This window comes from Gordionus sp. m RMFG-2023, chromosome 4 (genome assembly GCF_954871325.1).
Source record: "Gordionus sp. m RMFG-2023 chromosome 4, tfGorSpeb1-WG-v2, whole genome shotgun sequence".
NCBI classification, from domain to species: Eukaryota; Metazoa; Nematomorpha; class Gordioida; order Chordodea; family Parachordodidae; genus Gordionus; species Gordionus sp. m RMFG-2023.
This window is the reverse complement of record NC_088778.1, coordinates 16,746,089-16,774,067: the sequence shown is the minus strand read 5'-3', so window position 1 is coordinate 16,774,067 and position 27,979 is coordinate 16,746,089. Positions and strand designations below refer to the sequence as shown.

Sequence of the window (27,979 nt, the reverse complement as noted above, 5' to 3'; positions counted from 1 at the left end):
GTACTTTTAAATCAAAAGTAATCATCATCTTCATCAATTGAAGATTTTGTTAAAGTATTAATTTCAATATTATTTTTAAAAACAAATAAAACTTCATGTAATAACAAATCCTGAAGGTATTTTTTTTCTTTTTCACCATCAATCCATCGATTTTTAAAATAGGGATGAGAAATAGTTGCCAAAAATGCACTTTTATTGTTATCAAAATCATATATTTTTAAATCTTTTATTTAAAGAATTTTCTATAGCTAATGGTTTGCAAAATTGTAGTTTGGTTTGAATTAAATTTGTAATTTTTTTTAACGACATTTAAAATTGGAGCTGATTTTCCATAATAGCAATTGATTTCACTCTATATTTTGTCAATCGCTATAGCCAATGGGGCCATTATATTGCAATATTCTTCTAAATATTGAATTTCAATATCTCTTAATTTAGGAAATTCTAATTTTTGACATAATTTAGGAAGTTCGCCTTTAAATTTTAATAAACTATGAAGACTATCATACAAACTATTCCATCTAGTGCAACAAGGTGTAACTAATTGTTTTCCTAAAATTGCTTTAATAAGTTCTGCAGTTTTAGGCCTATTATTTGCATTCCATAGCTTAGTACATTTAGTTATTGCGGATGATGAATTTTAGAAATGTTAGGAGAATCCTTAATAGCTCTCTCGACATCCGTTGTGGCAATTAGACTTATCGTATGGCACAAACAACGAATGTGTTAAGGCAATGTTATTGAGGCTTCTTTAGACCTTAAATAAACAAATAAATAATTTTATTTGAATAAAAATTTTTACTAAATTTACAATATCATAATAAATTTTAAATAAGTATTAAATAATACTTTCAATGATTTCGAATTCTATACATTCATCATCATTGATGTCAAAGTCATTCTCTACAGCTTCCATAGAATATCCAAACTCCTTGAAATCTTTCTTAAAGTTAGAGCCGTTATCTGTAACAGTTGCTATAACTTTTTCGTCAATACCAAAGTCACGATGAATTTCATCAACTAATTCTGCTATTTTATCATAGGTGTGGCTTTCTGAAAATCTTCTCACAACAAGGGCCCGAGATTGTCTTTGAAAACTATCACTTGAGAGCTTATTTAAATATTTATTTAATTGAATTTATAAATAAAATAGCATATTATTTCATTACCCAGTGACATGTCATTCCAAGAAAGCTTCTAGTCTTAATAGACCAAATATCTGCAGTAGTGCAGATGTATGTTTGAGCTTTCAATAACTGTTTTAAATTATCAGTTTCATGTATGAAGCTTTAATCAATTTTTCTTTGCAAAGATCTTCGAGAAAAAATTTTAATTGGATTTCCAATACAGTATAATATTTCTAATAAATTAACAAGTAGAACAAATAAGGATAAGAGAAAAAAAAATTGAATTTATCTTCCATCATTTTGACAAATTCCTTTTGCTCAACTATGGATAATGGATGCATTCCTTTTACAACAAATGAAGTTAATAAATTATTAAATTTATCTTGAGATATTTTTTTCTTATTATCATTTGAAAATTCTAATTTTTTTTGAGTTAATGATGTAGCTTTCACTATTTCTTTTTGTTTTTTCTGTTTGTATGATATTTTATAATGGGTCATATAATTTTTATATGATTCCAGATGACGTCTCTATAAGTGAAACGAATAATAAAATATTTTATATTAGATATTTACTAATTTTTTTGTAAAAAATTCTACTTTTAATGATAAAATTAGATGAAATATATTTATATTAAAATATTTATGAAATTTTTGTCTTATTTATAAATAATAATTAATACCCATTAAAATTTTATAAATAATTTTTGTAAAATTATTAAAAAAATACATTTGTAAAATCATTAAAAAAATACATTTGTAAGAATTTTTTTAAAAATAATTTTTTAAAAAATTATATATTTTAAGCATATATGTAAAAAAAACACATGGTGGATTAAATATTGCTAAGTACTATCTATCATATAAAATTGGTGCCCCAAATATTTGGATTATATTTTGGCCTAGTGTTCAAATTAACAACCTTTTTTTTATCAATATTAGTTTTCTTATTCATTTCATAAATGATTTTTATCAATAATATGAAAATTTATTTTAAAAGCAACAGATATGGAATATGAAATGATAATGAATATGATTATAAATGTGATTCATTATATAATTATATATTATACTTTTAAATGCTTGACAAAATTTGATGACGAATCCGAAGAACAATTTATAGGTTTGTGGCATTCTTTACATTTTGCAGTAACTTTATTATGATCATCTTGAAGTACTTCAAAAAATTTGCCATTAAGTATGCTTAGTTTAAATTTATTGTTATAATTTTCGGTTGAAGAATCATCTGAAGACGAAGATAAACATATTATTCTATTTTCTTCTTCCATAATTTTAAAATAGACAGATATAAAACGATTCAAAAATGGTAGTTCTAATTGTTAGCAAATTGCTATATGACGACCAACGTCATATATCAAAAATTATCTTAAAATATCTAAATTTTGATTAAATTTTTCATTTAAATCTTAAAACAATATCATTTTAAATTTTAATACTAGAAATGCCAAGAAATTAATAGTAAGAAGAACAAAGGCAGGAGTATGCTAAAGAAATAGAATGCTCAGAAAGAATGGGAATCCTGATGGCAATATATGATAGGTGTTAAATGTTTGAAAAATATAGAAGGAAAATGGTGATTGATAGTAGTAGGATTTAGAACACCTGGAAGATCTACATGGAAGGACTTTTGAACGAAGAGAATGAATAGGATAATGATGTTAGTTGTGGTAGAAGGTTCAGAGTGTAAAGTTGGCAAGGACGAAATTAAGAGAGCATTGAAAAAAAATAAAATATGGAAGGCAGCTGGTTTAACGAGAATGGTATCAGAAATGTTTAAAAGTTATGATGACTAAGAGATTTAATTCAGTCAATCTAATTGTCACAAAAGGAACTATTCCCGAAGATTGGCGAAGAAGTATAATTATTTCAGTATACAAATGGAAAAGTGATCCTAGAGCTATAAACTCTTATAACATGCTATAAAAGTATTTGTGTGTTAGAGAAGCGAAGGAACAAACGAAAATTGATGAAATGCAATTTGGTTTTGCATCGGGGAAAGGCACAACAGATGAAATTTTTATGGTGAGACAAATACAGGCGAAGTAGCGAAAAAAACGGTATTATGCGTTTGTTGATTTGGAGAAGGCATTTGACAGGGTGACGCGCTAGATTACTAGATGGGCCTTGAGAAAATCAAGTGTAGAAAAATGGTTGCTTATGGCAGTGATGGCAATATATTGTGGGAACACAAACTGCGGCACTGACGGATGATGGAGATAGATAAAGTTTTGAAATCAATGATCCTTGCTTAGTCCATTATTATTTATCTTAGTAATTGATGTGGTAGCTAGAGGAATGCATCCCTGGGAGCTATTATATGCAGATGACCTTTACTAATGGCAAGCAGTGAGGAAGAATTGAGGGATAAAATTAGAAGATGGCTATGCACTTGAATATGTATGCAGCAAAGACAAAGGTGATGATTGGTGGGGATAATCTGAAGATTGAGGAGTCCGGCAACTGGCCTTGTGGTGTATGTGGGAAAAGATTTTCTATGAATTCAATCCAATGCACACGATGCCAAAAATAGGTGCATTATAGATTTAGTGGGAAAAAAGAAGTCTGATGTTAGCAAGAATGACTTTTATTTGTAGAACGTGCATAAAAGGGGTACATAATACTGATAACGTTAAAAATGGTGATATGGATATTGGCAATGGGTTAACCCTAGAAAAAGTTTTACTATTTGGCTGTACGCAGATTGTGGTGTAGATTCAGCTTTTTTGCAAGGGTCAGACAAGCATGAAAGAACATCAGAAAGATGTCGTCTATTCTGACCAATAAAAACGTCTCTCTTAAATTAATGGGGTAGGTTTACGAAAGCTGAGTGAAGAGTTGTTTAGTTTATGATGGCGAAACATGGGCAATGAAAGAGGCCCGTGAAGCCAAATTGGAAAGAACAGAGATGAGGATGATTAGATAGATGTGTGGAGTGTCTCTGAGAATGAGAAAAACTAGCAAGGAATTGCGAGCAAGAATAGGTATAGAAATGATTGGAGTGGTAATGCGAAGAAATGGAATAAAATGGTTTGGGCATATGGAACGTAAGTCAAAAGATGACTGAGAGATGTACCTTGATAAAAATAGGAAGATCAAAACCTAGAGAAAGGCCCAAGATGACGTTTATAAAGGTTATATTGGCGGATATAAGAAAAATGAATCTTACAAATATTGATGCTCAGAACCGTCAAAATGTAAAAGAAAAATCAGAGGGAAAATTGGCAGTTTGGATAAACCTGGAAATCGTCATTAAAAGGAAAAGAAGAAGATTTAACTCTATTTATTTCGTTTATAAAAATAATTTATCAATGATAAATTGTAATGTTGCTAAAAACCTATATTTAGTCGATTAAGAAACGGCTAAATTTATATTTTAGCCAAAAATCATATTACCTAAAAGTGGCTTATAGATATCAGAAAAGTTTAGCCCTCCATTTGCCCAATTACCAAGCTTAGTTATAATTGTTCGCCTAAAATCTTGATTTAGCCGTTAGTTAATAAGAGGATAAATCGAGGCTTTAATAACACTAAAAACAATATCAATTTAAATCATCGAGTTTTATTAAATTAATACTCTTTGTAAATTTTATAATTTATATTGCTTTTTTATAATTTATTTTTTATTAATAAATTACATAGCGTCACACAATTTTGATAATTGTGTCTAAATCTATATTGGCAAACTTATTTTGTGTATTACTCTTCGCCATTGCTATGCAATAAAATATAGAAAATATTATTAATATGATAATTCTATTTTTAGGAAATAATAGATGAAAATGTTAAAACATTACTATCATTAAAATCTGAATTTAAATTGGTAACGCAACAAGATTGGAAGCCCGATAGTATTGAAAAATCTCTCGAGGTAAAACATTGACTTAAAAATTTCTTCTCATAACTTAATTAAGATATCTCTATTGGTAGTTTATGTAAATTTAAATTAGATGGGTAGAAAAAAATATACGTTGGATGTAAATTAATTTTTTATTAAATAATATTTTGGATACTTCTTGTCGGCTCCACTTCCATTTTTAAATTTATAGGAAATCTAAAATAATATTCAGAGGCTAGGGTCTGGGCCAATAATTTATTTATTATGTCCAGAGACCTGCATATTTGCACGGGCCATTCTGATTTGAAGAAATAATTTCGGCCCGCCCTAATTTTTTTTGAAAAATGTTTTCGGCCCGTCTCTATCTAGGTTTACATTTAGCCCCGGCTCTTATCTTTTTTAAAAAAAAATTTCTTCCGGATTTCTTTAAGAAAGAATTTCTATCAGGGTGTGTAAATTTTTTCTAAGGCCTTAGTTTAAAAAAAAATTAAAATATACGAATTCGGCATTTTACCGATTTCAACGAATATGAAATCCATATTCAATAAATTTGGAAATTATTTTATCTTCCCATTTATAGTAAAACAAGTGAGTTTGAATCTCCGCACTTTCAATTCCACTTGTATGGTAATTCCTTTATTTTCTGTTCCATTTGTAATTTAATTTAGTCTTTTACATAAGTATCACTCATTTTACGCTCTCTCCCTGGCAAGATATGTAATTCTCTCCTGTATTATATTTTTAAATATTGAGTGTATTTTTGTTTATTTTAATATTACCTATAATGATTATTGAATAATATTTTACTAAAAATATTTTCTAAAAAATGAAAAAATGGAAATTGATAATATAATAAGTGAATGAATGTGTTAAAGAAGTTTTATGATACACAATTATTATATGTATTTTATTTTATTTTTATAGATAATAATGGCTATATTTTTTAAAAAAATAGACCCAGCCAAGGTTTATTTAAAATAAAAAATCAGGGCTGGCATGTCGATCAATTGACCGGCCAAATTCGGTCAATTGGCTGGTTAAATACTCTAAATTATTATTGGCGAATAAATATTTTGATATAATTAACTAATGTGCATTAAAAGCATGTTTATTCTTATTTTACAATTTATTTTAAAATATATTTGTATAATGAATGAAGTAATCGATAACAAAAGAATTTTTTTACTAAAATAAATAAATATAATAATTTAGCTAAGTCATGATTCATTTTTAATAAATTTAAATTTTTTTTAATATTTAGCCTAGTATAAATTATATTAATTCTCATTTATTTTATTTCCACTTGCTACATTTGAATTTATAAATTAAATTTCTTTTTAGTTTGTTCTGGTCAGATTTACAAAATAATTTATTTAATTCTGGTAAAAAGTTATATATTATATTTTATATAATATTAAGCCAAATTATTAAATAATTGGCGATAATTGTAAAATAATTATGATTAATTAACTTTACAATAATCAAAATCTTTTATAGTTAAATTTTAATACATATGCTCAAACCAAAGCATCAAGTTTGGAAACATTTCCAAGAAAGGTTTGCAAGATGTTTTAAATTACCCATGTTGATAGAATGGTCAAGCATTTATTAAGCAGCTATACTTTGTACCCGGTCATAATTAAGGAAAAATTTTATTCAAATATAAAAATATCAACCTCTACAAAAATCACATAAATGTAATTTGTAATACTTTTAGCTCTAACAAAGAATTGGGTGGAATGGAATTAGTGCGAATGATTATCAAATTGACTTGTTACTCAAGAAAATTTATTCCATTATCCCTGATCAATCTACAAGCAAGGTGATTAAATGTAAATCTTAATCTTGTATAACCGGTTTCATAGATAGAATGAATTCCAAAGAAAAAATAAGCTCGATCAATTGATTGCAAAGGCTGTATATGCGAGCAATTTACCTTCCCACATCGCTGAAAATCCCTACATCCAAGAATTCTTTAAAAAAATACGTCCTATTTACACTTTACCTTGCGAAGGCAGCTGGCTGGATATCTTCTAGACAAAGCGTCAGGAGATATGGAGGCGAGAGTAGCAATAATAGATAAAGTTCCTCACTTATCAATTGTATCAGATGGCTGGAGCAACATCAGAAACGAGAGTATTATTAATTTTATGGTGATGACGCCTGTAGTATTCTACTAATTTTAAAATACTGAGGAAAATCGTCATACAGCAGATTATATTGTTCAGGAATTTAAAAATGTAATTCATGAATTGAATCCAGTAAAAGTTTATTCTTTAGTTACTGATAATGCCGTTAACATGAAAGCAGCCTATTATTACAATACGAATATATCGTTAATAATAATATATCGTTACTAAAAAAGAATTTTAAAATATGAACGATTTCAGTTGCAATATTTCAATAATTAAAAAAATTGTTAATTTTTTAAAAATAAACACATACCAGCTACAAAGAAGCTGTATGTGATATTTTCCCCATAAAAATTACCAATAATATATAAAATGAAAAAATATTTTGGACGAAAAATTTTAAATTTTTAGCTATACTCCAACCTTTAGCTACCTAGTGGAAGGACTAAATGTACTTTGGCCCAAGTAAAAAACGAGACGAATTTGGAAAAACACATAATCCAATCATTCCATGATTCTATATTTTTTCCATCTGAAAAAAAAAAAATTAAAGTTATGTTTGAAAAGAGAAAAAATGATCTAAATACATGTGCTCACAATGCTGCTTATTTATTGGATACCCAATATCAAGGGGAGCATCTTACTAGTACTGAATTTGATGAGCATGTGATAATACAAGAATTAGATATTTTACAAGGTGGTGATAATCAAAATATTTTAAGTGATATAATAAATTTCAGAAGTAAAATTGGCATATTTAATAGCCTAAATATGTGGAAAGTGGTAACTTCCATAAGAAACAATCCGATTTCGGCCTTAATTTGGTGAATGCACTTTGCCTACCTTGCCCATTAAGTAAAGTAGGTAACATTTTACTAAAATTTCCTAGTTCTACTTCTTCAGAAAGAAGTTGATCGGTTTGGGGCAATATTCATACGAAAAACAGAAATCAATTGAAGACTTCTACAACAGGAAATTTTATAAGAGTATATCATAACTTATGATTGTTTAAAAATATTAAAGAAAATAATGATATTGATGAATCAGAGACTCTGCCACGGATATCGAAACATTAACTATGGAATGAATTAAAAAATATTATATATATTCAAAATAAAGTTACTATTGGCGTAAAAAACATTTATCTGAATTTGACCGGTCAAATATCGGTCAATTGACCGAATCGCATTTGACTGGTCAAAAGCACAACCCTGTAAAAAATACGGCCTGCATTTCCGGGCTTAGGGCCGGGCCGGCAAGTCTGATTATGTCACTCGCCTTGACAAGACTACATTTTTGCGTGTTCTCTTCTATTGCTGAAACGGAAAATAAATATTTGTTTTTTATAAACTAACATACTTTATTATCTATTTACATCTATTATGGCATTTACGTTAAAACCCCTCGGGCTTAGAAATAAAATTAAAAAAAATAAAATAGAAAACAATTTTCGTAAATTAGGATAAAGCAATTTTTATTTTATTCGACTTTATAAAAATTTGCTTAATTTATATTTTTTCAATTGAAAATTTTGAGTTGCCGGGTTCTGGCTTTAAAATAAATTTTTAAAATCGGGTCAAAAAAAGAATTTAAAGGGCTCTAATCTACTTAATATCTTGATCTACCTATAATTGGGCATTATGAGTATCTACTTGAGTTGAGTGTAGAAAAATTCACATGACTGCATGGAGTCTCTAATACAGTATGAGCCAATTGAGCAGATCGAATTTATGCTTGGTTTAATCACACAATCCACCGCGATTTTTTTTGCTAAATATAATTTGTTGTAGACATTCTTCCAGCCAAATCTGCTTATAAGGAATATATGATTCCTTTCGTTCTTGATTACAAGTAGCAAATATAGCGCTTAATGAAATTTTGGTCTATAAGATCATTTCCTGATACTCCTTTTAACTAAGTCAACCCATAAGGGATATCTCAGTTTTAGGGTTCATTTTCTAATATTGACTTTTTTTATATGATGGATGACAAATAAAGGAACGCGATCCTGGATTCAATCCTAATTTTGACGAATTGCCTGGATTGTCGAATTTTAAAAATTGTGTATTTAAGGTTACGTCCAAAACTTGTTAAAAGTTTTAAAACTTTTTGGAAGGCTGTAAAAAAATATATAAAAAAATGTTTGGCCTCATTTTTTATTTTTCATTAAGGTTTTATATTTTTGGAATTAATTTTTTTTTATTAAAATAACACAAAATAAATTCGATTCTTATTAATCCATAATTTTTAAAGTCCAACGTAATTCTTTTTCCCAATTTTTTAAATTAACTTTATTGCAATTTATTCCAGCCAAAATAAAATCGCAATCAGAGCTATTCAACAAATATAACGCCTCGTTAAAAAATCAATATTTTATCTAAAGGGTAAAAGGAGTTTCTATCCTGATTCGCAAGCCTATTTTTTAAAAAAGATCAAATCAGAAATCGATCTTTTAAAAGGATAATTTATTTAACAAACCTGATGAATAATATTTTAAAATCTTATTTAAGTTTAAGGTTTTTTAATAAAATATTTTATACATTTTATTTGACCTAATTAATAATTTAATTTAAATTATTTTTGTTTATTTAATTATTTAAACAAATACGCGTTTATATAGTAATTGTATTTCTGATTTATTTAAATTATTTTTTAAAAATTATGTAGTAAAATCATATGCTTTATTATCATGTATATAGCGTTTTAATTTGAATAAACATGAATACAGAAGTTAATATTGATATTTCTAGCATTCATTTTTCGGTAAGAAAATTCATTATTTTATATAATTGTAAACTTTTAAATATTACAATAAAAAATTGGCACGTGTTTGATTTTTCCTTCCTCTTCGTTATAATGATTATGAATAATTATTTTATATTGTAAAGATAGCATAGACAGTTCAATGAATAGCCTATAAATGTTTACATTTTGTAGTTTTAAATTATTGCATAATCAAGGCTTTTTGCATATGTTTTTAATCTTATATATTTGCTATTATCAAAAAATTTCACCCGGGGGGGGGGGTCAAATTTTACATTTTTTTGTATATTTATTCTATATTGGCCAAAATTACTTTTACACAATTTCTTTGAACTGGTTTAATATTCGGCTTAAACTCACGATAGTAGATTCCGCTAAAGACAAATAAATATTAATATTCTTCGTTCAATATATAAATTTTTTCACAAATTACGTTACGTGGTCCACAAACATAAATTAATTTCGATTGACCGGGCCTTAAAATGTCCCCCACCTGTAGTTACACTCATTTTTGCTTGTTTATTACCTCTTGGAACCATATCTTTCTGAAGCTGATGTTAGGGCCATATTATCACAAATAATTTGTATAAAACGATATCGATCGGGCTAATGAGAATTTATTGATTTACTTGCTTAGATCCTAACAAAGAAAATATTACGCAAGTAAAATGTTTACCAATTTGCATATTTGAAATGCATTATTTAAAATAAAAACAATTAAGTTTGACTTTTTTGTAGATTCAATTATTCAAAGTGCAACAGTAGGATTTCCATGCGATAAAGATTCTGCTAATATAAAATATTTTTTATTTTATAATTATACAAAATATATCGAAAATATATGAAATAAAGTTCTAAATAATGTTTGATCCCATAATGATAAATAGTTTAAAATTTTTAGGCAAAGTTATAATATTATTGTTTTCCTGTCTAATCAAGAATTTCTAACCCTATTTTGAGCTCTTAAAATAAAATATCTTTTGTTAAATAAAATATTTTCAAAAGAATTGTAATGCAACCAAACCCAATCCTAAGACTGCAATAGATAATGAAGAAAAGATTAATTCATTGAACACTCAAATAAAACAACAAGGGGACAAAATTAGACAAATAAAATCAACAATCACCGCTAAACTTGATAAAGTAGATATAATATTCTTCTTTTTCAATTTTTTTTTACCAGGCATCCTTGGATTCCGAAATTAAAATATTATTGTCGCTCAAAAGTCAATATAAAATATTAAGTGGAAAAGACTGGATTGATGCGAACATTAAAGAAAAATCAGAAAAGTCAAAGAGCAATCGCAAGGAAAAAGACAAATTAATAGTTATTTTTTATGATTATTAGTTGTGAAATTATTTTTTATTCATAATTGGATCAGTTTTTTGATAGTATCATCCCGATCCGATATCGATAATTCCATGCAGCCCTATTTATTATGCTTATAAATAATTTGTTATTTATTGCAATTTTATTTTATACAATTAGCCTACGGAAAAAGAAAAGAATAAAGACAATGCACCTGTTCAACCGAATCCAACTCTCATTAACAATCCAAATATCAAAAAAGTTACCAGGTAGATTACAAATAATTTTTGGTTATTAATATAATTTTAATACCCTAAAAATTAAACTTTCAAATGTGACCCTGGGCACGAGCCCACTTTAACTCGGTTATTGCCCAAACTCCTGATTAAAAAAATATACTATCATAAGTGTTATAAATATTAACACGTAATCCCTTTTAATTTGTCGGCATAAGGGTGGTTTCACTATTTTATTTATAATTCAATACTATATTTCATAAATCATAATACGCTACTCGAACCTTATTCCTTATTGTTAATAATGGTTAAAGATTGGGTTTAGAAGTTAGAAAATCTGAAAATTTTTCCGAGTGGTATACTCAAGTCATTACTAAGGCAGAGATGATAGAATACTACGACGTTAGTGGGTGTTACATATTGAGACCTTGGTCTTACAACATTTGGGAATCAATCCAAAAATTCTTCGATACCTCTATCAAAGCATTAGGGGTTTCCAACGTTTATTTTCCGATATTCGTTTCTCGACAAGCGTTAGAGACGGAAAAGAATCATATCAACGATTTTTCACCAGAGGTACTAAATTTGAAAAAAAACATTCACAAAAATGTGCTTAATATAATGGTTTCTTGAATAATTAGTTTAAAGAAAACATTTTACAATCTATAACATTGTACCATTTTATGACGACGCTTATTTGTTGCTTTAGACATTTTTAAGAATATAAACGAGGGATTAGTGAAATAATTTACATAAAATTGGAAGATAATTCCACAATTATTTAAAAATGCTTTTTTAAAAATTATGATACTAACAAGTATAATTAGTCAAAAAATTTATAATAAAATGAAGAATATAGATAACAATTTAATAATTATTCCGCTCTAATATATAAGGTAGCTTGGGTTACGAAATCAGGTGATACCGATCTAGCCGAACCTATAGCCATTAGACCAACTAGTGAAACAGTTATGTACCCCGCTTACGCCAAATGGATTAAATCTTACCGGGACTTGCCCCTTAAACTAAATCAATGGAACAATATTGTGGTAATTTTCTATTAAAATTATTATATATACAGTAAAATCTCACTATAGGTAATTTTCGTTAAACTAAATTTCAAGGTCCTAGAACCATTTTTTTTAAAAACTCTTGTTATTATTCTCCGACAAGGTTTAACTGTATTGATGTTGATTGATAGAAAATATTTAAGACTACCTTGTATGTTTTCTCCATTTCTAAACATTTTAATAAATTGAAATTAATATTGTATTATTAATTTAAAAAATTGTAGAGATGGGAATTCAAACACCCGACACCTTTTATTAGAACGCGTGAATTTTTATGGCAAGAAGGACATTCTGCTTTCGCTACTTACAAAGAAGCTGAAGATGAAGTACTAAACTCTTATCAGCGCAGTTTTATTTATTTTATAACACTAAATATGTATTTGAAGAACATATTTTAAACACACTTAAATTAAATAACAAATATAGCCTTTTTAGCAGGGGCCCGGAACAAGGGCATTTTTACGTACTCGTTTTGTTCCAATTCTGTTCAAAAAATTGTTCCGTTCCACCTTTCGGAACGTTCCTAGAAAAATATCTAAATATATTATTTTAATTAATCTTTATTTAATCATAATGAATAAATTATTACATCGAAGATATTATATTTTCTAAAAAAGTATTTATATTTTTGTGGTGTTATAAATTTGAGTTTCGAAAAACAACGTTCAACCCTTACCTGGCTACATAGAGTTGCCAATACGATTTGGGAAATTCATACAGGATACAATTTTTTATTTTTTTTAATTCCCATTATTATAACAAATTTTTATTTATTTATCTAGAATCCATATATTTATTATAGTTGATAGAATATCATCCTTTTTATAAGTTTTGCTATGTTTTTTTTTATCCTTATCCTTCTTCAGAAGATTTATCCGAATTACTTAATATATTTAAATCTTCATCCTTAAAATTTTTAATATGTTCCCATATCGCCAACATAGATTTATTGCTATTTTCCTCTTTGTTGAGAAGAGATTTAAACCTAGGATCTAGATATAAAGCAGGACAAAGTAATAATTCATTATCATCTATTCACTTTAGTTGAGAGCTGAAATCAAGTTTTGTGATAACAGGGAATTGATTTTTTGAAGCCTTATTTTAGATTTGGTCCATTATTTATAAAATCACCTCTTAAAATGCTCTCTTTTTGGAACATTAAGCTTGATTCCTTTAACGGCTTTAATGAGGCTTTACATTTTTCCAATCTTCATCGGAGAAAATAAATTTAAGGGTGTATCATTTTAAGGATTACCAAATAAAAAGAACTTAATTGTGTACCTGTTAGATGTATTAAAAAACGAATTTTTTAATATAAATAAATAATAAATTTATACATACTTTCAGAAACCTTTCGGGAAGGTTCCGATACACGTTCCATAAATTTACTCAAAGTTCCGTTCCATGTCTTTAAAAGGCTATAATAGCTATAGCACATTGAGATCATAATTATATTTCAAAATAATCACATATTTTTATTTTTATAGGTTTATTTTATGGGTTATTAATTAATTTATCCCTATTTTATATATTTATTTTCTTTAAAAATAATACAAAATACTGCAAGAAAAAATTGAAAGATCAATATATTATTGTTTGCAGAGTTGTTAAGGAGCGGCGCTCCTGGAGCGCCGCTACATTTTCTCATAAACACCTGAAACGCCCCTCCTTTTTAAAATTGGGGAGCGGGAGCTAGCTCCTTTTAGGGCTGGAGTGGAGGAGCGCCGCTTCACAGCTCCTTTAAATTTAATGAATAAATTAAATTATTTTTTAAATATTAATAATATTTATTAATTAAAATTCAATAAAATGAAATTATATTTAATTTAAATTTATCCATTATTAAATGTTTAGCCGAGTTTTTTATTGGTTTTTTATCTAATCATTTTAAATATTAAACATCAAGTTTTCCTTTTTATATTGAAAATTTTTTGGAAAATCTTGTAAGTCATATTAATATTCATTTTATGGATATATAATAAAAAATAGTTTTAGATATTATGGATTTAGAGATCATAGATGAAAAAATCGAATTTCCATTTTCATCATACAAAAAATATTTTAAACTTCTAAAAGATGTTGATCCAAATGATCAAACAAGTTTAAGGGCAAAATGTCTTTTATGTTTACGTTTTAGAAAATAAATGATTTTCTTTCCGACTCATTGATATCGTCTAGTTAATTTTTTTAAAAATAGTTTACACCTATCATCTAACTTTTGATTGACAAGAAGCTTTTCATTTGACAAAATATCAAATTACCTCATGACTTATCAATATATATTTTTTCAATAATTTCCTACCGGATCTACTGAAGCATTAATTTTTTACTTGAAATATTTTACTAAGGTAAAAAATTATGATGTAGGATATTTTTATGTAACTTCTTTAATTGAAATATTAGTATTTGTGTATCGCTATTTAAATTTTAAAAAAATTAAAAATTTTGCCAACCCTAATTGTAATTTCTTCGGAATACTAGAATAATAAAATAAGTCTTTAGGTTATTCTGTTAATCAGGGCCGTAGTCAGGAGATTCTTGCTGGGGGAGGGGTAGTGCTTACTTGTGCCAATATTTTTTTTGAAATAAAACAAATAGTTAGGCACTCATAGAAATTTTTGCTATTTTTATTTAAAATTTGTAAATGTAAATATTAATACAAAATAATAATCGACGATTTTTATTTTAAAATATAAACATAAAGGAATTACTAAATTTTCTGTTATTTTTTCATAGGCCATTAAAATACTAAATTTTATTTACGTCGATCTTTCATCGATTTTCTAGTGCTCAGTAGAACTCTTTTTAATTAAAGAATGGCCTCACAAGAAGCCGTTGATACCTCAATGATGATGGCTGCTGAGTAACGATTATACAATTCTTTAAATGCAAAATGATATTTTTTTATACATAATTTTTAAGATATTTTTAAAATTTTAACTTCTGCAGCTAATAATCCTTAAGCTATTTCTATGTAACGTTTTCACATTTAAGTTTAATAATGATTCAAATAGACCCATTTTATCTGATATAAAATAATCAGGATTAAGGGGGGACAATATATTAAAACACGATGAAAGATTATAGTCATCTTGTGTAAATCTATCTATAATAATTTTATAATACTTTTTTAATGAACTCCAATTAGAGTCCTTTCACAATCAAGTTGCAATTTGGTATCGCCTAAAAAATCTTAGAGAATTGTAGGCGTTTTATGTACCCTTGATTATTTTTTAGGGATCAGATTTAATATTGATATAAGTTCTTCCGCTATAATTCTTATCGCTATAATTCTTATCAATTAAAAGAATTATAACTTTTTTATTTTTTAATATATTAATCGTGGAATTAATACAATTTTTAGCATCCACTCTATTAGTAACACTTATTGTGGATACTTATTTAGTGGATCTATTGTTATTACTTTATAAATTATAATAGGCAATATAATGTAGTTTATATTAACGCATTGAGACAAAATATCAGAGGCTTGACTGAATCATGAGGGGATACCTCTGAGTTAAAAGTTCTATTAGAAGAGTAAAATAATACTTCACCAATAGCCTAACAATTTTCATAATTAATATGAGATGTTTCTAATGATCAGTCCACCTCTGGTCTAAAAGTCTTTTAAGAGTATGGCTGCATATTTACACGTTACGTTAAAACGCCTAAAAAAATTATACAATGTGCATTGGATAAATTAAAACTTATACCAAGACACTAATTTATTAATATATTTATGAAGCAGGGTTTGTATTCCTCCGTTTCGGCCAGACATAACGTTTGCACCATCATATTCGATGAATTAATATTTAATTTATTAAGTTGCTTTAAAATACAATTAATAATGTTTTCAACAGAAAGACATTAATTAATGATTTCTATTAGATTTTCTTAAATTTCTCCACAAAAAATATAACTAATAATTATGCTCAGATTTAACCTGACACGTCTTTAGTCTCATCAGCCTTAAGACACTTTTGTTATATTTTTCTGAGATATATTCCAGCACCATATTTGCCATATATTAGAATTGATTTTGAGGTGATATATATTCTGCATTTTGAATATTCATTTTATAATTTTATAATTCAGGATATTTTTATATGGTACATGAAAACATTGCTAAAAATATTCCTAAAGAATATTTTATATATTCATCTTTTGCAGCTTCCGAGATTTTTGTTGAACCTACTCTACGAAAAGGTAGCTCTTATATGCTAAGAAGTATCATTAAAATAAATCTTTATTTAAGATAATAACGATTACGGTTAATTTGCTACCCGAATTGTTGTTTCAGTGTCATTATTTATATTGAGATTTTTATCATGCCATATATTGAATTTAAATGAGCTTTTGTGCTTTCATTAGCAGTACCTTCTTTGCAACCAACGCATTTCAATTGCTAAATCCCTTTTATCCAAATTCATCACTTAAGCCACTAATGAGTGAATGGATATTTTATAACTAATATTTTTATAGGTATGCTCTTGTTTATTAATTTGTAAAAATTAAATATTTGTCAATAAATGTTGTATTTTTATTTAGATTCAATTGTTAATTGGGAATTTAAATTTAATAACTAATAAAAAAAAATTAAGCCGGAAAAATTTTAGGAGGCCAAAATAGTTTTCTAGGCGTCAGGTTAGGGGAGCAAAAAATTTGGAGGGAGTACGTCCCTGGTATTAATATATTTGATTTAAAAAAATTATAATCCTAAATTATACACCACTAATTATTATTTTCTTTAATTTTTATTTAGAAGGATGATTAAAATCAATGTGGAATTAAATAAAATTTTTATAGAAATTAAGTAAAATCAAAAAGTTCATTGGATATTTTGAATCAAAAAAGAATTATGAATCTTTATGATGGGTGATTTTTGCAATATAAAATGAATTATCTGAATGTATAAAAGGATCATATTCTATTTCATAAATATGTTAAAGTCTGCAATGAATTTTATTAAATTAATGTAATTCTTTTTTTATTTATCAAAAGGTATATACCATATTAGACTTATATGCAAGAGTGTACGAAGAATTAATGGCTATACCGGTTATAAAGGGTAGAAAAACAGAGAAAGAAAAATTTGCTGGTGGCGTTTATACCACCACCGTTGAAGCCTATATCGATTCCACTGGAAGAGGCATACAGGTTATTAATATTGAAATCTTGATTTCTCCATTTATAGCTAAGTTATTTCCTTTTTTTAAAAACTAAAATTACCTATTTCTACATTATTTTTTTAAAAACATATTAATAAAATTTATATTTATAGGATACATTACCAGAAATTCTTTCTCGTCAATTCTATTTTTCGTTAAAATTATTCTTTTTGCTCCTTTTGTTATAATTCACTCTTTTCATTTCTACTCCGAATATATCTCTTTATTTCATCTATCAGTTCGTTTTTCAATCTACTTATTTTTAACAATAGGGTGCCACTTCCCATCACTTGGGCCAAAATTTTTCGCGTATTTTTGATATAACTTATGAAAATCCCGATTGGGTCTCATCTACTGCCAATCAAACGGAAGTCCATGATGTGAATATAGAAAAACAATTATATGTTTATCAAAACTCGTGGGGCTTAACAACTCGTACCATAGGGGTTATGGTCATGATACATGGCGATGATTTAGGTTTAGTTCTGCCACCTAGAATCGCTCCTATTCAAGTAAACTCTTCTTTCCAATTTTTGTATATTTATAAATACCTATCAGTTTTATTAATATCTTATTATAAATATATATTATGTGCAACTATCTGGCATTTGCATCATGTTATCATATGAAAATTATTTTTACTTAACAATTATTTATTTTTTTAAAAAATAATTGTAGGTTGTTATCATCCCTTGTGGTCTGACAGCGATTCTTCCAGAGCAAGATAAACAGAATTTATTGAAAATGTGCGAAGATATTTGTCAAAGGCTTAAATCCGTTGATATTAGATGCAAAGCGGATACAAGAGACCATTATTCTCCCGGCTGGAAGTTTAATCACTGGGAACTTAAGGTAAATTTGGTTATAAAATTTTAGCTATCATTGAGGGAATTATATGTATTGGGATAATTTTTTATTGTAACTATTCTTTATGATTTATTCGTCAATTTATAAAATTTAATGGAAGAAAAACTTTTAGTTTTTTAACGTGTTAGTACTCTTACATTTGTGTTGAACGGTGGTCTTTTTTCTTTAAGACGGACGCGTCCTGAAGGATAGACCTTTTTGGGTAATTTCTCAGGGCGCTATATCTCTTTTTCATTTTTTTAATATAAACTTAGGTAGGTAATATGATAATATATATTTTATTTTTAGCTAACATTCTAAACTTACTCTCTTGTATATTATACTTTTTGAAAAGACAAATTAATTATTTCAATATATATTATTGTAGGGTCATTCCGTGATCAACCACGATTCGGCCGACCCCCTTTGTTTTTTTTAAAATTTGGTAAGCAAAGAAGTCAATTTAACTAGGAAATAGCCAAAAGCCTCCTAGCATTTTATTTTGAAGATATTAGGGTTCAAAGTGGCAAAAATGACGTATATTTTACCATTATCTGCCTTCATTCAATTTAGCATATCTTAAAAACTACATAATTGTAAATAACAAATTTAATATGAAAAATACGTACAAAGATTCTACTTTTAAACAAAAAAAACTTTTTTTTTCCAATTTCCAACAATTTTATTTAATATATAAGGACTAAATACGATTTTTTGGAAATAATACGACCTTCAATTTAAAAAAATTTTTAGTAGACATTACTAAACTTTTCCTTTATATTTATAAAAAAAATATATATCTGGGACGCTGCCATCTTCATTCTCAAAATCTATAAAAAAATTTAGATAAGTGTATAAATATTTTCCCGAAAGGGGTGTCTTTGTATAAAATTATATATTAATCAGTTTTTAATTGTTTTTTTTAACTATTTGATATAATTTAAAGGATTATTCATCTTGTAAGTGAAAATAACAATAAATGGGGCTTTCACTCAATTATAGAAATTGTCTATCGACACAATTTATTACTTTATTTATAATTTATTATAAAAAATTTTGCCCATATAACATATATTTAATGAATATTAATAAAATATATTCAACCAAGTTTATAGTTCTTGAATATATGAATCAGAATCTTGTGCATTTGATATATGGCGCCCTAAATATTAAAAATAATTAATATAATATAAATTTAAAAATCAAATATTTAACTCACTTTTAAAAGATAAGATCGAAGATTTTTATATTTGGCACTTTTTTGAATTATTTCAATAAAATTTAAACAAAATATCATTTTTTAAATGATCAAAAAAATATTGGAAAACTTTAAAGATAAAGATTATGACAATTGTCACTTTTTTATGGTAAATATTCATAAAAAAATTTTAACATGTTTACAATCTATAGTTTACCCATTTGGATCAAAAAATTTACAAAAACTTTAAAAATAACGATTATGACAATTGTCACATATCTAGGATACATTTTCACTGAAATTTAATTCTAACATGTTAACAATTTATATTTTAGCCCATTTGCATCAAAAAAACTTTAAAAATAACGATTATGATAATTGTCAATTTTATATGGTACATCTTCATGAAATTGGGTAAAAATATAGATTGTAAACATGTTAAATTAAAATTTAATTAAGATAAACAATAGATAAGTGACAATTGTCATATTCGTTGTTTTTAAAGTTTTTTGAATATCTTTGATGCAAATGGGTAAAAATATAGATTGTAAACATATTAAATATCAAAAAATTTTAAAAAAACTTTAAAAACAACAATTATGACAATTGTTACTTATCTATGGTACAACATTGACAATTGTCACTTATTTAGGGGACATCTTCATAGAAGTTTTATTTAAACATTCTAGCAATACTTATTTTTACCCATTTGGGTCAATAAAATTCAAAAACTTTAAAAAAATAACGATTATGACAATATATTACTTTTCTAGGATACATCTTCACTGAAGTTTTATTTAAACGTGTTATACTTATTTTTGGCCCATTTATGTCAAAAAATTATAAAAACTTTAAAAATAACGATTATGACAATTGTCACTTTTATATGGTACCCTAATATTAAGATATATCTCCCACCCTTTAGAGTTACTTCATGAAATTCTAATTTAAAATGTTTTCAATCTATATTTTTACCCATTTGCATCAAAAAACTTTAAAAATAAGGATTATGACAAGTGTCACTTATCTAGGGTACATATTCACTGAAGTTTTATTTAAACATGTTAACAATACTTATTTTAGCCCATTTACTTCAAAAACTTTAAAAATAACAATTATGACAATTGTCGCTTTTATATGGTACATCCTAATTGAAATTCTAATTTAACATGTTAAAAATACATATTTTTGCCCTTTAGCGTCAAAAAAATCTAATATGTTTATTAATACCGATTATGATTATTGCCATTTTTTCCAAGGAATATTTGAATTTATAATTTAACATTACAATATAAATGATATTTTTACCCTTTTGAGTCAAAAAATTTCAAAAATCTTAATAAATAACGAATATGACAATTGTCACATTAAAATATTATCCTTAAAAAGATCATATAAAATAACCTATAAATATTTTGAAAAAATTATTTAGAAAACCCACCTCTTTTAATATACTTAAAAAAATAGATAATTACAAAAATGATAAAAAAAAACTATAAAAGACTTCACCTAAAAATTGTACATTTATAATTAATTTCACAAAAGAATTCCTCAAAAGAGATATATTTACAAAGAAGATTTAAAATTTTTATCAAAATATGTTCAAAAATCTTTTTGAACTTCAAGAAATATTTTTTACTTAAAATCTTGGGCATGAAAATCCCTAATAAAGTGTAACAAAAATAATATTAAAATAGTAGCATATCATTTTTTATTAAAAAAACATCAAATAATAAATAATATGTTGTTTTCCTTTAAATAAATGCATTCGTAATATATTTATTGTTTCGCGGTAATGCGCTCGCGATAATAACTTAGCGCAAACATACTCGCGGTAAAAAATTTGCTATAATGTTTTCACCTAAAATGTATTCGCTTTAATAAAATCGCGGTTAAGGTTTCGCGGAAATATATTCGCGACAATGGCTTCGCGAAATTGTCTTTGCTATAAATGTTTCGCGGAAAAAAATTCGCAGAATTGGTTTCGCGATTTTACCTTCGCTATAAAAAATTTTTGTGATAAACGACATTCGCGATTAAAGTTTCGCGATAAAAATTTCGCTGAATTGACCTGATAGGAAAATTTTGGCTATTTCTTAACTACACTAACCTTTCTTTGCTTACCAAATTTTAAAAAAATCGAAGGGGGTCGGCCGAAAATCATTTTTTTTGCTCATTTGACGTAGAATGACCATGTATCTTTATATTTTAGATTAAAATAATTTTTATAATTAAATTTAACATTGACATATTATTCGTTCAGAATAAAAACTGAAACGCTCGGATTTATTTTCCTTAATTGCTTAGAATTTAAAGAATATACTTAAAGCTCAGAATTACTGAATTTCACATATACTTTTCTTAAAGTCTAAAACGATTTTATGAGCAATTCATTTTTTAATCTGAATGAGCAATTAGTATTTTTTCATCGCAGTTGAGATTTTTATCTGTGCATTTTTATTTATTCTGAGCTAAGGAATTTTTTTTTCTGGGCATTTCAGTTTTAATTTTGAGCGATTATATATTAGCCATAAAAACACCGGTCTTTTTTTACCTTGGGATGGACGCTTCTTTTTGAGGTACTATGAAGATTGAATTGTTTAATAGGACGAACTTTTACCAGCACTATTATACATCACAAGTTATGAATATCTCTATAAAGATTTACTAGCTCATTTTTTTTCTAATCTAAATTATTTTTCTCACTTGCATTGCATCTAGGAACTATAACGTTGTTGTCGTTATGGATAATATTTTGATACTAGTAGATAGCCCGTCAAAAATGACGGAGAATGAGAATTTTATTTGTTTTTTTAAGAAAGATGTTACCTTTTATTTAAAAATCATATCCAATTTATATTATTTTTAAACCCCCCCTCCTTCCCATTTAGGTCAGGTCCAAGCAATGTCATTGAGTCCAACCCATTAGGACTAAGAGTGGAAGCTATTATTTGAGTCAAAATATATTTAAATGAGCTTGTAACTAATACCAAAATTCTTTGTAAATATATTACTGATTACATAAGACTAACATTTAACATTAAAAAATTTCAAGCCAGGTCCAAGCTCATAATATTTGGGAAAAATTTCCAAGTGTCCAAGACCTTATAATTTTAAAAAAAAATTTCTCAAGCCTAGCTCAACCCATAATAATTTTGAAAATTTTTTCCTAGCCCGGTCCATAATAATTTGTAAAAGATATTCCCAAATCAGGTGCAAGCAAATATTAATCTTGAGGAATATTTCCCAAGCCCAGTCCAACCTATATTAATTTTCAAAACTTTTTCCCAAACCCGGAGATAGTTAAATAATTTATCATCACATGAAGGGGAAATCTCGGATTTACCAATTAGTGGGTTAACTCCTTTTATCAAATAATTTGATGAGGGCTATCTATATCTTTATATTAAGTACAAAAAAAATGCTATCTATTTAAAAAATGCCATTCAATACTAATGAAACTTATATGCAATTTATTTATATATTTTTTAAGAAATGTGTTTTTCTTGCCATATAAATTTAGGTAATTGAGGATTAATTATTATTTTGTGCGTCTAGTAAAATTAAGAGCAAATCCTTTATGACATTTTAATTTTTGATGGAAAAAGCGACAAAATAAATCTGGGCAGTCTGCAGAAGAAATAATGTATAATATCATCCCATTTAAGGTTGTAGGTGAAAGTAATGAATAATGAGGGATTACCAAAGCAGTGTACAACACTCATTGCGTCCTGATAAAGCTGAGGCCCTGGGCTACTGGTAAAAAAAGAACGCAAAATAATATTTCTGCCAAAGTGTCAGTCTTGGTATCCCCCTCTAAAATAGAATCATGAACGACATTGTCAACTCAACCATAAAACGGTCGTCATGACAAAACTACAGCATATTTTCCCATTAATAATGCTAATGAAATTGACCGCACTACACCTTCTCGTTTGAACATCCCTCTAAATATTCATGAAAGTTCATCAGGGAATCGGATAAAGTATTATTTATATTAACTCCTAGTGAGGTGAATGATAGTGGAATTAAATGCTTATATTTGTTAAAAATTAGGCAGAGGTGGCAAGGGATTGTGGTAGTGGTGATAGAAATATCATTTGGAGGCAACTGGGTGTATAAAATAAACATATAGATATAAAACATTAGATAAAAAACAAAATAAACCTCGAGTTCACAGTTCCTTATTACCTTGGCCACCAGTAACTCTAGAACGGGTAAGGCGTTTGTTGAATAGGCATTTTTTTTCTTTGCTTTTAATTTAAGTTTAAGGATATGTTAGGAACGCCATTAGCGATCATAGAAGATACTCTCAAAAATTGAGAAGCAAAGGGTTGTAGGTGTGAACAATATCCTGCTATTCCATTAAAAGACAACGATCTAAAAACGGAACCTGGTTATGTCTGTTTTCTATCTCATTTATACCAACATGTATATATAATTGGGCAAATTTAGGTGTTTCCCCTAATGTTGGTAGGAGTGAACCAATGCGATGATGAACCTGTCCATTAATGAAAGGTATAATTACCTGATCGTGAATTGGATAAATTATTATTTATATTAACTCCTAATGAAGTGAATGACAGTGCGGAATTATAAGCTCTTATGTTTGTTAAAAAGTGGGATGATGAACAATGATCCTTGGTAAATAAACGTAATAAATTTGGTGGTAATTGGGAAGTTTTAAATAAAATTACCTTCCCATTCAAGCAACATGTAGAAAACTGAATATTTCTACATGAGCTTTTTGATAATTTTTCTCCATTCCACATTTTAGCATTGCAGAAGGCACATATTTCTGTCATGTTTCCGATATCTAATATAGGTGAGTGGTGGTCATTAAATATATGTCGAAATATGCATGGTAGAGGTGCCATAGGGAATGTGGTAGTGGTTATAGAAATATCAGTTGAAAGTATCTGGGTGAATATAAAATAAACATATATATATATAACATTAAAAACTTGCAGGGGAGTTAATATCAGGCGTAGGTCCTTATTATCCTGCATACCTGATCATTTCAAAAATCATGGTATAGAGGCCGAGACTGGTTGGAGTATAATGTAGAAGCTGACGCTGCCTTTCGTTTTCCATGTAGGAAATACTTGTGTAATCCAAGTGATGAATTTGGACAAACGGGATTCAGAAATTGGAAAAATGCGTTAGCTGCCAAGAAGGGACTGCTAAAACACGAGAGCTCAAAAGCTCATTTAAATTCAATTACAATATTGTATGATAAAAATCAAAATATAAACAAAGGCACAGAAATAACTAAAATGTTGGGAGGTGATCAAATTAATCATAATCAATATTATATTAAATCAATATTTGATTTGATGCTATTTCTTAGCATACAAGAGCTACCTTTCCGTGGGACTGGTTCAACAAATATTACGGATGCTGCAAAAGATGAGAACATAATTTATTCTTCTGGGCTATTTATAGCAATATTTTCCTACACCATCCAAAAAGACCCTGAATTAAATAAAATTATGAAATTTATACCCCAAAATGCCCAGTATACATCACCACAGATTCAAAACGAAGTAATATTCATTATGGCAAATATGGTGCTTGAACATATTTCAGACAAATATAATAAAAGCAAGATGCCCTTTTTTTGTCTTAAGGCTGATGAGACAAAAGATGCTTCAGGTTGTGAAAACCTGAGCATAATAATTCGTTATATTTTTTCTGGAGAAATCCAAGAAAATATAATAGGAATCATTAATTTAGAGTGTCTTTCTGCTGAAAGCATTACAGATTGCATTTTAAAGCAACTTAATGATCTAAATATTAATTCAGCTAATATAATAAGCCAGGCATATGATGGTGCAAACGTTATGTCTGGCCGAAATGGAGGAGTGCAAACACTTCTTCAAAAAAAAATTAATAAAAATGTTCCTTTTATACATTGCTACAACCACAAGTTGCATCTTGTGGTTCAAAATTGGTATAATAATATTGTTATTATTTCTAATTTTTTTAATTTATCAAATGCATTGTATAATTTTTTCAGGCGTTTTAACGTATCCTGTAAATATACAGGCCACACCCTTAAGAGACTTTTAGACCAGAGGTGGCCTGGTCATTTGGAAACATCTCGCATTATTTATGAGAATTTTGAGGCTATTGGTGAAGTATTATTTTACTTTTCTAATAGAACTCTTAATTCAGAGGTTTCAATTCATGATTCAGTCGAAGCCTCTGGTCTTTTATCTCAATGTATTAATATAAATTACATTATATTAGCCATCATAATTTATGAGATATTAATTACAATAGATCCACTAAATAAGTATCTACAATCAGTAGGTACTAATCTAGTGGATGCTAAAAATTGTATTGATTCTACTATCAATATATTAAAAAATAAATGATAATTCTTTTGCTTTGATTATGATTAAGGCTGAAAAACTTCTATCAAAATTTAATCTTACTCCCCAAAAATCATCACGGGTACGTAAAACGCCTAAAAATTTCCAAGATTTTTTAGTTGATAGCAAACTAGAATTCGATTGTGAAAAAGACTCCAATTGGAGTTCTTTAAAAGGGATATATTATGAAATTATAGATAACTTTGTGGATCGTTTTTTAGACCGATTTACAGAAGATGATTTTTATCTTTTTTAATCTTTTAATACATTGTCCCCCCTTGACCCTGATTATTTTTTATCAGATAAAATGGCCCCATTAAAATCCCTGTTAAACTTAAATATGGAAACACTGCATCATGAAATGAAGATAGCAAAAGGATTGCTAGCTTCGGAAGCTAAAGAAAATCATAATTTTGAAAATATCTTGCATATTATGTATAAAACAAAATATAATCATGCATTTAAAGAATTATATAAATGCTACTCAGCAGCGATAATCATTGGGATATCAACGGCTTCTTGTGAGGCCTCGTTCTCTACATTAAAGTATTAATGGCGTATGAAAAAAGAATAACGCAGAATTTATCTTTTAGTTCATTTATATTAAAATTTAAAAATAAAAATCGCCGTATTCTATTATAGTAATATTTTGTTTTGTATATGCATATTATAGTATTATTTTGTTTTGTATATTCATATTATAGTATTATTTTGTTACTAAATTTTTAATAAAAATAGGAAGAAATTTATATGAATGCGTAATTATTTGTTTGATTTTAAAAAAATAGTGCCCCCCCCACAAGTAAGCACTTGGCCCCCCAAGTGAAAATTCCTGGCTACGGCTCTGTTCATTAATGACGGATAAATCACCATCTGTACAATAATTAAATGAGGTTAGGACAGGGTTTGTTATCTAAAATAAAAATTGTAATGATATGGTTATAGAGTGATGTGGTATAGTTTTTATGGAAGGATTTAGTTTTCATGTTGATTACCATTGATCAAATTTGCTATAATCATTTTGATTGGACAAATAATATTTAAAAGAAAACTATTGGCTAAATTTGACTGATTTTTTGAGGATTATATATATAGATTTCAAGATTATATTTTTTTAAACTAATTTTAAAAGGGTGTACCCTTGAGAATAGAGATAGGGCCTAAAGAATTGGTTAATAAAACCTTGGTATTAGTTAGACGAGATACGGTAGGCGATAGGCAAACTTTAGCAAATGAAGATGGCGATAAAATAGTTACACTCGTTCAAGAAAAATTGACCCAAATACACGATAATTTGTTTGAAAAGTAAATTAAAATTTTATAATTATTGATATCTGGAAATCAATCTCCATTTTGAATTTAATCCACTAATTTAATATATCGCATTGACCAATTTACAAATATTAGCCAATAATACAATTCCAAAAATAAGTGAATTCGGACCAATGCGATATTAGAAAATTAGTACATCCCTATTAATTTCTTAAAACATATTCATGAATAATTAGTATGCTTTAATTAAATAAACTTTTACTTTTTAACAGAGCAAAAGACAAACTTGATAACAACAGGGTTATGATATACAAATGGAGCGAATTTTGCCAGCATTTAGATCAGAAGCACATCATCGAGGCGCCTTTTTGTGGAGATATGGAATGCGAGGATGAGATCAAGAAATTAAGTGCTAGGTAAAATAAAATACATATCCTATAAGATTGCAAATTAAAAGCTTTAATAGTCAACATTATTTATGCTATGAAATATTATATTTCTATTGTAAAATATTATTAGACCTGTGCGCCGAAGTCTCAATCGGCAGCAGCGGTATTTTAATATCGTCGGCGGGCTGGATTAGCCGCCGCCTTATGAATTTACGGCAGCGTTGGCGGCATTAC

General features: G+C 27.5%; 1 protein-coding gene across 5 annotated transcripts in view; it reads left to right on the top strand.

The window, feature by feature from the left end:
- The window catches only part of LOC135928949 (bifunctional glutamate/proline--tRNA ligase-like), a 94,783-nt gene that overhangs the window by 64,831 nt on the left and 1,973 nt on the right, over positions 1-27,979 (top strand). For 4 of the 5 annotated variants that reach the window (XM_065465407.1, XM_065465406.1, XM_065465405.1 and 1 more), the window contains 12 exons: positions 4,911-5,015; positions 10,883-11,020; positions 11,061-11,204; positions 11,367-11,455; positions 11,737-11,998; positions 12,319-12,471; positions 12,717-12,818; positions 17,497-17,652; positions 17,936-18,175; positions 18,342-18,515; positions 27,217-27,389; positions 27,629-27,772. In XM_065465407.1, the coding sequence (XP_065321479.1) occupies positions 4,911-5,015; positions 10,883-11,020; positions 11,061-11,204; positions 11,367-11,455; positions 11,737-11,998; positions 12,319-12,471; positions 12,717-12,818; positions 17,497-17,652; positions 17,936-18,175; positions 18,342-18,515; positions 27,217-27,389; positions 27,629-27,772 (1,880 nt within the window). The remainder of the gene's footprint in view (positions 1-4,910; positions 5,016-10,882; positions 11,021-11,060; positions 11,205-11,366; positions 11,456-11,736; positions 11,999-12,318; positions 12,472-12,716; positions 12,819-17,496; positions 17,653-17,935; positions 18,176-18,341; positions 18,516-27,216; positions 27,390-27,628; positions 27,773-27,979) is intronic. The other variant, XM_065465408.1, reaches the window with a different exon arrangement.